The 13909-nt window shown below is 36.1% G+C and overlaps 1 protein-coding gene across 1 annotated transcript; it reads right to left on the bottom strand.

Moving 5' to 3' along the window:
* Window positions 1-10793: 10793 nt before the first annotated feature.
* On the bottom strand, window positions 10794-12292 carry LOC110796917 (protein FAR1-RELATED SEQUENCE 5-like). Its single transcript, XM_022002006.2, has 3 exons — window positions 12029-12292; window positions 11087-11909; window positions 10794-10990 (listed from the first exon to the last, which is right to left on the bottom strand). Exons 1-3 carry the CDS (start codon window positions 12290-12292, stop codon window positions 10794-10796), a joined length of 1284 nt encoding a protein of 427 aa, XP_021857698.2.
* Window positions 12293-13909: the final 1617 nt, after the last annotated feature.

Below are 13909 nucleotides of genomic sequence, written 5' to 3'. Positions count from 1 at the left end.
TATTTTTGTGGCGATCGTTCGGGTTTGCGGAACACGTATTTCGGTATAACTCTTTGGCAAATTGGTTTATGAATGTTTGGGCAATTTTTAAGGTCGTTGGTTTTCTAGAATTATTTGTCTAGCATTATTCGTACGCACAATCATAACATAGTCACATAGTTCGCTACACATAACTACATTACAAACATGGATTTGAAAATTAAATATGTCACGTAGTTTATGATAGGCTTCTATGGGTAGTTATTTGCGCCTGGCTTGGTACCGCTTCTATCGTAGATCCAACACATGCCCCGGTCGAGGTAGTGTCTTCAGCAGACGAATTTCGCTCAAGAGGCCAACCCGCAAGTGCAAGCCAAGGGGGCATGCAGGCGAGAGGGACCTAATGAGCGAGCGATTGGGTTTGGGACGGGTGTACTACTAGCGAAAGTGCCGAGTGGACAACATTCGAAGCGTATGCACCCCCCGGTTGGCGATGGGTATCCTTAGTCCCAACTCCCAAGATGAAACACCAAGGGAGCCAAGATTCGTTATGCGGTTCTGTCCGTTCACATTAATATGCTGATTTTCAGGTCGTCCCAACTTGATTGGGAAATAAACGCGGGGTAGGATCGTTTCACCCTTCGGCTATTTTGATTACCTACAAGCACGAGTATTTCCTTCACTATCCCTAGTGGAGTCGCCACTGTGAGGGGGTCGAAAAAGCACGAGGCTAATGCGTGACCTCGTCCCTCGTGGGTGTGACGCTTCTTTTTGTCAAATCAAGTGTAATTGGATTTCCTGTGAGTTTACACCCAATTGACTAGTAATATAGGAGTCGCCATTCAGTTTTTAACGACAATGAGAAAAACTAACAAAACCCGGTTATCGTGACATAAAGGGAGTGCAATTATGTTTGACCACGACGGCCGTAGGTTCCCTTGTGATCCCTGGTGGTGGGGATCGCTCAACGTACACCCGCAGGGTAGAGATTGAGGGTTCGGGGGACGGTAACTACCGAGAGGAGTACTCGCTCGTCGATAACTCCAGAGGCATGATATCCTTACTAGATCAACATAAATAATTGAAGGGACATGCGTTAACTATTAAACTAATCTGAGTTGATTTTAGCAATATGGAACATATAATACTAGATCGATCGCGATTATCTGATTTAAATAGTATTAAGGGACCTAGCATGATAATCCAATTTCCCAAAAATATTATATTTGTTAGGCGTGGTAGAACAATCAGATTTAGTTAGTTTAACAGTTCATAAAAAGGGCGAGGAAAGCAATTAAATCATAGAAAAGGGACACATTACGACGCACCCTTGAGAGGTGCGTCACGGTTCTCAGAAAACTAACCACTTTGACTTTGCTATTTCTCCTTTTTATTTAACGAATCTCAAATTATGGGACAGGATACGTTCTGTTCGATTTATGGATCGATTGCGACAGAACGTGTGAACAATTTCGCAGCGTGAGGCTTAGACTAGGGGTTGGAGTCAATACTCAGAATAATAATTGTGTGTTGTTGTCACGTCGAACTTGGGCTATATTTATAGAAGAGAGTTTGTGGAAAGATAGAATTGTAGAACTCTAATCCTCGAGGAATTAGGAAAAAACACGTTCCAGGTATTTTCAGCGCCCAAGGCTGGGCGTCAAAGATTTCGGCACCCAGCTCTGGGCGTTGAAAATAGGATCCATGCAATTTCAGCGCCCAGGACTGGGCGTTGAAATTGATGTTTGGGCCGTTTCTTTGTCAGATTCGGACTCTTAGAATCCGGAGTGTATGAGACTTAATCGAGTCTTTTAGTGCGTATCAATTTTATGACGGGATGCGTCTGGGCCCGTTACGAACTCTAGGCTCGTTAGGATTTTAATTAATACGTGACTCTTATTTTCGAATCATATTAGGAATAAGATTCTCTCATAATTTCTATCTCATTTAGGATTTATGTTGGAGTGCAACACCTAATTCTGACAGGTTTCTATCTTTTATGACTTGCTACTTTTAACAACTACCCATTACGGCAGTTACTATTTTTAGCAGGTTTCCATAAATAGCAGGTTTCTATAAATAGCAGGTTTTGAGTGAAATGAAAAGGGTGATTGAGATTCGTTATTTTATAGGAGATGCGTTGTCAAGTGGAGATTTATGTTCTCATCATCGAACCTTTCCCTTTTGGGAATGGGGACAAAAGTAGGTGTCTACACTATCTTGGTTGAATTCTATTCCTTATACGCTTTACCTAGGTATTGAACATCAAACGTTAGTGTCTATAAAGACATTACTCAAGTCCTTTGAGTATTAGGATTCTCTTGAAGCAGTTCTAAAGTCTTCATGAAGCTCTTCTAAAGGCTTCTAAGTACGAAGCTTTTCCAAAGACTCCTAAGTATCCTACATTTGTTTGTTGTTTGACTCGAAGTTCACTCGAGGTCATTTTTCTCCCACTTGCCTTTTTGGAAATATGATGGTTTCCTAAAAGACATTATCTTAAGCAACAACCATATGTTCTCATATTTGTGGTAGAATCAATACCTTTTGTTTCTATGAGTCACTCATAAAGAAACTTATATCTATTCTTGAGTTTGTTTGATGTAAACACTAACTCCCACTAGGTTTGACAACCCTAGATATATATGTACTGAAAAGATGTACTGAACCGAAGTTCAATCCTTATGACATCTTATCCTTAGCTTTGACAACCATGTTTAGTGTGATAGTCATTTGAGAGTATCATTTAGAAACTATATAGGAAAATAGTCGTGATTATCGTTAATCGAATAGATTCCGATTTCTCCATTTGGACATACCATATTCTTATGGAGCTTCGATTGTTATAATGCCATATAAACAACCTAGATAATCTTTCTTGGCTCATGCAAACATCACCTTGACCCAGCCTAGATGTTCTAAAATTCTTGCCAAGTTGATTTTATACCCTTTTGTGAATCGCATTGAAGCATTTCTCATTATTTCACGTTGAGTAAATATACCATATTTTCTCAAATTCTTGTGAAATAGGTAAGTCATAAAATTCATATTTGGCCCATGAACTTTATTGTCTAGAAACGTCTAACAATAGTCCATTTCTATGTCATGTTCAACAAGCAAGACCCACGCGTCTTAAATTAACCAACTTTCAGAAATCCATGCCATGAAATCTTAGACTGTTGTCTTGTTGATATGGTCGTATGACATTGCCAAAGATATGTGGAACACAAATCAAAATGTTTGATTTGTACCTTCTGAAGTTTGAGTGTGAAGAGATTCGTTTGTTTATTAATCAATCATATGACTCAACCCTTAAATGACCATTTCATTCAAATAAACACTCAATAAATGTTTGTGTTTACTTTGAATGTGAGTCTTTTCGTTGTCCAAACATAAATTGATTATGATGATTAATGGAACATAATGCCATTAATTTCCAGCCTTTAGAAGGACTTCAAAACTAACATGATGACCCTACAATTAATGTAGCACAACTTTGCTTCATTTCCCACTTGTAGGTCAACAACCAGACTTAGCCCCGGAATTTGAGTTCTTAACTAGAGTTAGAACCTCAAGCGGTAATCTAATACCATAGGAGTTTATTTGCTAAGTCGTTTCTCTTTAACATAAACTTCAAGGTAGAAATTAAATCTTGAATTCATTTCTTTTGTTCCGCTTTCCTATCATTTCTAGCACGTTTTCTTATAGTCCTAAAGATTTTACTCTTTGCTCGATCTTCTTACTTTGCTATGCTTACAAAGTCCCTTTCTTTCATTCACTTTTAATGACCACATCCAATGAGTCTAGTTCATTATCGAATCAAAAGAAAATTGGTTGTTAACCATTGGTTATACATGAGTCTTTAACTCAATACTTCATTATTCCAAAACTACCCAGTATTCTGAATATATGAGGTTCAATTGGTCTACCATTCAAATTTTAGTTTGAAAACAACCATGAAGATCACTATAAGAAAATAGCATTCAAGATACGCTCTCACTCTCATTTTCTTTGAGAATCGCTCTCAAAATTAGTTACCAATCGATCGAGGAAATATCGCAGTTCTATTGTCCGAACGCAATAAGGTTGAAGATTTACTATTCTACAAAATGAACTAGCAAATAAAACATTTATCATACTTTAATAACTTGAAATAAAAGCATTCACGCAATCATCAAAGCTATTAAACATTTCATTCATGCAAAAATAAAATATGGTCCAAAATGAATGAAACGATTCCAATACCCTAAAAGTCCTAAATCCTTAAGCAGCTTTGGTATGTCTTAAGTAGTTTAAGATTCTAGGTAAGCAAAACCTATTGCTAGTAATCTCCAAATTACTCTTGGTTAATAAATTAATACCATAATTTATCCCATTGCCACAACATAATGCCATTGTTGTTTGAGTTGAAACCACAATCAACGTGCTCCTTTGGGACGCCTTACCATCTAAGTCTACTAAAATAGCACCTCGCTTTGGCGGAAACCTACTATCTTAGATCCCTAGATTTTTGTAAGTGCTTGATTTGGAAGGCAACTTTTGAACTCAATATTACTTTGGACCTAGTTGTTTCTATGTTGGTTCGATTATTTAGTGAACTTAATCTAATCGAGTCATATGAAACAACCTATTCATGCAAAGTATACATACATACATTCAAGCATAATATATATCAAAATGCATAAATAAATGGTGAACTAGTATGGCCCAAAACATCTTGTCTTGAAGCATCCAATCTTCATCACCATCTTGTTAGCTTGACATCGTCTTGAATCTTCGTTCAAATGCTAACTTAAAGTTCTAAACTTAGAAATACTTGAAAATAATAAAATTACATCAAAATTTCCATGGTTCGCAGACCATATTTAAAACTTTACATTCAAAGATAGAACGGGTCGCAGACCGTATTTAACTATCCTAAATGGTCATACTAGTCACTTGGAGTACCTGCATTACATAAAATATACATTCTATGCATTCACCCATTCGTATGCTAAAACGAATGGCCCATATAATTGTGTAAGTATTTACGTGAATTAATTAAAATTCACGTTCACATAAACGCGTCCTAAAAGATTAATCAATTTTTAAATTATTAATCCTTAGACTTTATTCTAATTAAAATTGAATTTAATTAAAATAATGCGACTTACGAAAATAATTAAAAAATAATTATTTCATTTTAATTTCATTTAGTGGCTCCCACTCAAACCAATAATTATTCTGGATAATTAATTATAAAATATTAAATTAAAACTCGCGGCCGGCCCAAGCAAATAAAATATTAAATTAAATATCCCGTTAGCCCAAATTAATGCAAACATGTTAAGCCCAACGAAATAAACAATTTTCAAGGAAAAAAGTCCTAGTGCATGGTTGGGCTAGGCTTGCGCCCAGCCCATTCCGCCCTTGTGTGGCCTACGAGGCACACGAGCAAGCTCGCACACATCGCAGCCTGGCGCGAGCGCGTGCCCACAGCTCGCCGCTGCCGTGCGCGCTTCATCGCTGCGCTGCGCGTCGCAGGCTTCGTGCCTTGCTTCGTCGCAGCACTCGCAAGCCAAGGCGCTGCCTTGCTTGCCCTTTCCTAGCCCAGCACGCGCGGGGCACGCAACTTGCGCGGGCAGCAGCTCGGCACAGGCATGGCAGCCCGCATGGCTCCTCTAGCCACACGTCCACCACACCCTTGTGTTCGTGCCTTTGGTTCTTGCCTACGGACCAACTTAATTAAAACATTTTAATTTCACGAACTTTGCATTAATGTTATTTTTCATAAAAAGTAACGATTTTTATTTTCGAAAAACAACGATTTTTATGATTTAATAAAATAACGACAATCCAATTTCGTAAAATATTAAATCAAGGCTAACATTATTCAAAATTTAAGAACGAACGAATGAACTAAAATTTGAACTTTTAAATAATAAAATCCAAAACTTTAAATCGTTCCTTAAACATTTAAATTTCAGATTTTAATAATTAGGTTTAAGTGCGATTAAAATTAACGAAACTATTCAAAATTTTAATCCAATAATTTTTAAAAATAGCCACTGACCCATGAAATTATATTCCCTTTCCCAATAAACTTGGGTTAGTAGGTTATTAGAATAACCTTACTAACCGGCCAAGCCTATAAGGCCACGACCGGTCAGCAAGCCCACGCGACACACACACACGAGCACGCAGCCAGCTGGGCCGTGGGCCGCTCGCTGCTGTTGCTGTGTTGTTGTCTCGCCGCGCGTGCGCACACGCAGATGCTCATCGCTGCCCTGCGCGCTCGTCGTGCTCATCGCAGCGCTGGACGTCACAGGCTACATGCCTTGCTTCGTCGCAGCACTAGCAAGCCAAGGCGTGCCTTGCTTGCCCCTTTCCTCGCCCAGCGCGCGCGGCACGCAGCTCGCTTGCTGTTGCCCGCGTCGCTGCGGCTCGGCACTCGTATAGCAGCCCGCATGGCTCGTCGAGCCACACGTCCACCATACTCGTATGTTCGTGCCTTTGGTTCGTGCCTACGGACCAACTTAATTAAAAAAAATTAATTTGACGAACTTTGCATTAATGTTATTTTTCATAAAAAGTTACAAATTTTATTTTCGAAAAACAACGATTTTTAACGATTTAATAAAATTTAACGACAATCCAATTTCGTAAAATATTAAATCAAGGCTAACATTATTCAAATTTTTAAGAACGAACGAATCAACTTGAAAATTTTGAACTTTTTAAATAATAAAATCTAAAACTTTAAATCGTTCTTTAACATTTAAATTTCAGATTTTAATAATTAGGTTTAAGTGCAATTAAAATTAACGAAACCATCAAAATTTTAATCCAATAATTTTTAAAATTATCCACTGACCCATGAAATTATATTCCCTTTCCCAATTAACCGAATTATTAGATCTAAATTATTTAAAAAATCAATTAAGGATCTAAATTTTACGAATTGGGGAAAAGAAAAATTAGGGTTTATACTTATCGGAAAAATCTGAAATTTTTACCATAGTTCAAGAATATACCCAGTGACATAGTGTCAAAATTTCAAGCAATTCCAAGTAGTTTAGGTCGACATTTTAATTGAATTACTTTCCGACACTTTTTATTTTTATTAAAAAAATTAACAAAAACGCCCAAAAAACGGCACTTCGAGGCCTGTTTTTGCAATTCCGTTCACATGAGTTGATCTTAGAAAATCGTTTTCAATTAGATTAGGGTTTAAAAAGTCGAAAAACCGAATCTTTTTGATTTCGGAACAGCTTATGCGATTAATCCAATAATCCAATAAAAAATCTGAAAAAATCAACAAAAATTCTAAAATTTCGACAGCAGCAAAAACAAATAAAACATGCTAAAATATGCTTTGAATACATAAGGCTCATGATACCACTGTAGGGGAATACAGTTAAACATAATAACATGTGCGGAAACAATCCCCAAAGCCAGGAAGCATGTATAAAGCACAGATTAAGCATACTTACGTTTGAAGCGTGTTTTCCTCAGTAATCTGTCAACGTACACGAACTTAGAACTCCACTTGTCGTTCCTCTACTTGGTTCACCGAGACGATCAGATCCGTCTTGATAATCGTAGCTTAGACAATCGATCAAGAGTGTTTGCTTTTGGGAAGAACTCAGTTTGAGACACAGAGAGAATTAGGGTTCTCTGAGTCTCTAGGGTTTGAGTATGATTTAATTGTGTTAGGAAAACTTGGGTTAGTAGGTTATTAGAATAACCTTACTAACCGGCCAAGCCTATAAGGCCACGACCGGTCAGCAAGCCCACGCGACACACACACACGAGCACACAGCCAGTTGGGCCGTGGGCCGCGCGCTGCTGCTGCTGCTGTGTTATTTTAAGGCATTTGTACGATATCCAAACCAAGACCAGTGTTGTAAAGAAGAGAATTCCTTTACTAATTGTTTGCAATGAAACTGAGAAAGTGACTGCACATTCGAAAGATTTTATTCGCTAGCAACATGGAGAAAGATAAGTGAGACTTCATTTCTTTTGTCTTAAAATTTCAGATTTGCCCCCTCCTACTAGACAACAATAGGATGAATATATTCAAAGTTACAAAATACTCTTGGCTGGTTTGCCGCGTTGTAAATTATGTCTACTAATCACCTCAGGCATTAGATCAATTTTAAACGAATGTTTGTCGCATTTTTCACTTTCACTATCACTTTAAGTTACAGACTTTTGTAATAGATAAGCTACAATAGATGTCTTAATGAATTCACATGAGACATTATGTACTGAAAAAAGTTACCCTTTGCCCATTATTAAGGTTTATCTTTTTACATTCATTTTGTGCTTCTTTTTTCTTATGTATTTGGATTATATTCATTGATAATAAATTTCTTATTAAAATGTTACCCTTACTTTGTTTGTTGTGCAGGATGATGCATATATATTAAAAAATGAAAAGCTACTTTAAGCATGTGAAGATTTATAGTGTTTCTGGCACATAAATATTAGGCTTGGATTTTTTTTTTTTATGATGGATGTAGTTTTAGAACCAATAGATTTTTTTTTCTATTTTAATTTTAATATATATATATATATATATGTGTGTGTGTATAAATTTTGAAATTATTTGTTATGGAAATTTTATTATGCACAGCTCATATTTATCAAATCCATATGGATAACTAAATCCATTTGAGAACGTTTAGACCAATTGAAAACGTTGTCACAAGGTCAATTGAAAGCGTTTCCATAAGCTCAATTGTAAGCGTTCTTGCATAAACTCAAATTAAAACATTGCCATAAACTCAAATCTAAGCATTTTCATTAATCAAAACTAAAAGCGTTGTCATAAACTCGATAGTAAGTGTTGCTACAGATGCAATTTGATGTGTTATCATAAGTGTAAGAAAGTGTTGCATTAGTTTTAAACTTAACCAACAACAAGATAATAACTGTTGCCTTAAGTTGGCGAAAACTGTTGCCTTAAACGTGTAAATGTTGGCTTAAGTTTTTCAAAAACTGTTACCATAGGTTAAAATTGTTGCCTATAAAAAGTGTTTCCATAGTCATTTATGGCAACGGTTTATTATAACTGTTGCCTAAATCCATGAAATTGTTGCCATAGACTTATAGCAACGCCCCTTATTGGTAACGGTTTTTAAACCGTTGCTATAGGCCTATTACAACGATTAATTGATCTATCGTAACACTTTATTATCGTTGCTATAAGCCTATTTTGTAGTAGATAGAACAACAGGTTATGAAATGTGCAAAAAGGGTCTCTATATATAATTTAAATAGTTACTATGTAATTAAAACTGTTTTGTGCAGGTATTCGTTCCCGTGTTTTATTGTAAGCATTGTTTCCTACTTGTCTTAAATTTGAAGGAAGGCAAAGTGTTGTGTCTTGGCAGTAGGAATTACAATAAAGCCAAGATTGATGACTTTGCATTGTTGGCGGGTGTATTGGTACTTCTCTATCTCTTAGTTAAACTTGTCCATAGTACATGTAGTGTCGAACCTAATGTTGTTTTCATTTTCTTGAAGTGTGAAAATTTCAGTACATTTATTGATGAAAAGCTTCCACAAGCCTCAATAGACATGTTAAACTACACCATGGACTGTCCAACGATAAACTGGAAATCTGCGAAACCCAACTTTGATGATGTAGTTTATGTGATGACAAGCATGCTCTACTTTGAGGGAGATGATGTGTTCACATGTGATGCTTTGAGAACAGTTGAGTTTTTTGTTCTTTGTGATTGTTATTTTTTTGTTTCAAAATTTTTTAAACGTGTTCTAATCTTTATATTATTTTATAACTTGTCAGGCTCCAATTAGGCGACTTCTACGTGCCTAAATTGGGGCTTCTTTGGTGCTTTCTGACATGAACACGAGCAGGTTCGATGTGCTGAGTAAAATGGCAGAATTTCGGCCTCGGGCAGAACAAATTATTGCAAAAGAAGTGGACAAGAAAAGGAAAGGAAAGAACAAGGTTGCTACTACATGAAGTACAGAGGAAGTAACAAGTAGCACAATCAATATTTTGTACAGAATTAACAGGCAGTTAAATGTAATCATCAACTAAACAATTAATTTGCAGTTGTATTTTGTAGGAAACTTAACCATTTTCCCCACTGGTTAAGTAAGTGGAAATTCCACATTCGTTTTGGAATTATATTTTGGAAAAGTACTAATTTTCTTTAGTTGACTTATGGTGTATTGCCATTTGTGGTTATTATAATATTTGAAAAGGTCACTATTTTGCAGAAAAATATTTTTTGGATTTTTGTTTTTCTTAGGTGTGTATTGTGAGACAATAGCCTAATCCTATAACAAATACGCAACCATATGTGAACTTTTTCCAAACCTAAGTTGACTTGCGTTGACTTTTGGTGTATTGCAATTTTTTGCAGTCATTATATAATCAGAAAAGGTTAATATTTTACGGAAAAGTATTTTTAATTGTATATTTGGTTTCCTATTATTTTATGGTACAAGAAGCTTCCCAATGTTAATAAATCCAAATTCCAGTATTAATATAACCAATCATACCTTTTGTCTACAAGAATTTTCAACGTAGGATATATAGTCCTATGCATGCACTATATAAAAAAAAGGGTCGCTATGAGACAACTATAGCATCAACAAAATAAAATCAATTCAGTTGGACTCCTCGTTCTGTTAGTTCAGACAATGGTAGTGAAGTCTGCTTTGCATAACATGAATATTGGATCAATTACCAAAAACAACAAGTAAGTCAATCCTCCAGTCATAGTGACCTTCATTGAAAGTATAGTTACCGAAACAAAATTACAAAACTGAATTACCAAAATAGAATATAAACTCAAGAATCAGAATAAATGCTTAGGCGTTTTGGAGCCAAATTCCATGTGCTTTCTCCTTTTCCCCTTGTTAAAGTTGTCATAACTCCCTGGAATCCTCTTCTTTGATTTTCCTTTAGTGTTGGCATGAGCCGGGTCTAAAACTTGCACATAAGTCTCATTCTCAGTTGTTGTATTTGTTGTGTTATGTTCATTGTTGCTTGCAGCTGCAACAATTGTTTGAATAACTTATTAATATTTCTTGAAGCTATTTTCAATAATTTTTCTAGCCTCTTCTATTGTATGGCTCTTAAGGATCAGACTGTAGTATTTTCTCAGCATGTGTAAATGCCAGGGGGTGAAACTGTTCAATAATCCTTTAGCTTTTAGTTGTGCCTCATGCTTGTTCCACACCTCAACCTTTGCGAACTTTGTCCATCTAAAGGAGATGTACTTCTCTGGGATTTTTTGAACAGAATGCATATGCAGAACACGAATACAATGAAAGCACAACCAACCTGACTCCTCAAAATTCTTGCAGGGACAAATAATGATCTCATTCGGCGGATCATACATCACAGATTGTGCTGAGCTAACTCCATCTTCAAGGTAAACTTGATAAATCATCTTCGGTCCATTTGTGTGAATGAGTTGTACTTGCGATGTAATAGCAAGATTAAATTCTTCTTCAAAATCCCTGAAAAGTGTATGTGTGTAGACTTGAGCAGCATGTTTCAATAACGAAGTCATTGGATAGTGTGAAGTTGGAATAGATTTGGTGGTGTTGAATTCATCAATATCTTCTGTCCTTCTCCATCTCTTTATTGTTTCTTGAAATATGTGATAGAACTCGGTCAAACTAGTCTTCTTAGTAGCTCTGAAACCCACAGCATTATTCGTACTCTCACTCCTCTGTGATGACAAAATCCCAGCAGAGAAGAAGTCCTTACTCAGAGCCGTTGCCCACTTGTGTCTTAATTTATATATTCTGATGAACCATTTGTGTTCCTTTAGTTTGTACTTTGTGACCATTGCTTGCCAACATGCGTTAAACTCAGCTTCATTAAGACAACCACTCAAGCATTTGTTGAAAGCGGCTTTGAATATTGAATCACTCTTCAGGACTCCAAATCGTGTTACTGCATTCTACATCAAATGCCACAGGCAAAGTCTATGCCTTGTGGTTGGAAATACCTGCAAGAATCAATATAGTTACTATCCCCCTAAAATCATGGTTATTATCTTTGAAAAAATTATCGACTTACCTTCTTTATTGCTCTAGCCATAACTGCATCTTGGTCAGTAATGAGTGTGATTAGACTTTTGTCAGCCATAGCTTTTTTGAAAGTCTCAAACAGCCACACAAAGGATTCTGTTTTCTCATCTCCTAAGAATACACACGCAAACATAATATTTTTCCAGTGGTTATTAATCCCCACAAACGGTGCACAGATGAGGTTGTAACGGTTTGTTTTGTAAGTAGTTTCAAAGACAGTAACATCACCATAAATTTTGTAATCTTCTAGCATCATCGAATCCCTCCAAAACAAGTTACAAACCCTTCCATCCTTATCCAACCTTATTCAGAAAAAGAAATTAGGATCTTCATAATAAGCATCTTGCAGTTTGTCATATACAACTTGAGAATCTCCTCCTTCAATAGCCTTAATTTTCAGCTTATAACAGAAATTCATATGATCCTTATATGAATGTCCTACGGCATCTTCTCCACCAGCTTCGCTTGACATGTATCGAAAGGACTCACTAGGTCGAAAACCTGATTCGTGCATAACCTCTATTGCTTGCTCCTTAGGTACTATCATTGCACGTTCTGAGCGGTGTAAATGGTTCCATTGTTGTCTTGTCAGGGGGTGGTTGTGTGCCATAACATGTTGTATTATCTCAAATTGACCTCCATCATTCAGTTTTGCTTTGATCAAAGCATTACAACCTGTCCTAGTTATTGCAACTCTTCTTGGTTTTCTTTTCTGTTTTTTCACAGAAGTACTTTCCTCTGTTAGTAGACCTTCACTTTCATCTTTTTCTGTTTTTGGTCTTTTTTCAACACAGTGTTTCTTTGTCCAGTTGTTTAACACAGAAACAACTTTGTTGTGACCTGTATAGTTCCAACTTTTCGTACTTGTTTTGCTTTCCTTACACTGAAACCTACACCAGCTGCATGTTGGCAATACAAATCATATTATTTCTGTAAGACTTGCCCTAGTTTCTCCAACTAACCAACCATAAATTTCTTCACCATTATTTGTTGCCTTAGCCGTACTCTCTGCAATTAGTTCAATTATTGTGTAAATAAGTAACTGTGCTACCAACTTACAATACTATGTTATATACAAAACTAACCTATTATCCATTTAAATACTATATTCCATCACTTTAAATACATATAGTAACCTTTTTTTTATTTCATAGTTACCTTTATGCAATTAAAACGCCAAAAAACAAGGTATAAAACTCACAAACTAGATATAGTGACACTTTATCACAACATAGTAGTGTTTAACTTCAAGGTAAAAAATATGGACATATAATAATAATCAATTTACTCGACACTAATAGCATAGTTTACACAAATCGCAGAATTAACTCACGAAGAAAATAAAATCACAAAATCGCAGAATTATATGTTTACACAAAAAAACAAATCACATTAATAAAAAACGAAAGTGTATAGGTACCTTATGTGATTGCAGAATCAAAACTAGGTCATCTTCAACCTCTCTCAGCTCTTCATCTTCATGATCCGCAACATGAATTTTACAATATAATGTATGAAATTCTATTTAAAAATAGCATAGTTTGTTAAATTTGTTATTGCATAATTGATTACTTTCATTATGAATGTGTAAATTTGCACTTGACTCAGATTCATAAAACGTTTTGTTAAGATCAATTTGTGTGATTTCTGATGATTGGTTCTCAATGACTTCAGAATATCCCATTGCTCTTCGATGTTCTTATTCGTTTTCCGGTAAGAAGGTGATCGCGGAATTCATAGAAGTTGGAGGAGAGGCGAAGGTGATCGCGAGCTTGAGAGGCAGAGAGATGGAGGAGAGAATCGCGAGTTGAGAGGCAGAGCAGAGAGCTAGTTTATTTGGTGAAGGTGATTGCGTGGAAATAAGGTATGC

The sequence above is a fragment of the Spinacia oleracea genome, chromosome 3 (assembly GCF_020520425.1).
Source record: "Spinacia oleracea cultivar Varoflay chromosome 3, BTI_SOV_V1, whole genome shotgun sequence".
Classification (NCBI taxonomy): Eukaryota; Viridiplantae; Streptophyta; class Magnoliopsida; order Caryophyllales; family Amaranthaceae; genus Spinacia; species Spinacia oleracea.
The sequence above is the reverse complement of the archived record's forward strand: the minus strand, read 5'-3'. Positions and strand labels throughout refer to the sequence as shown.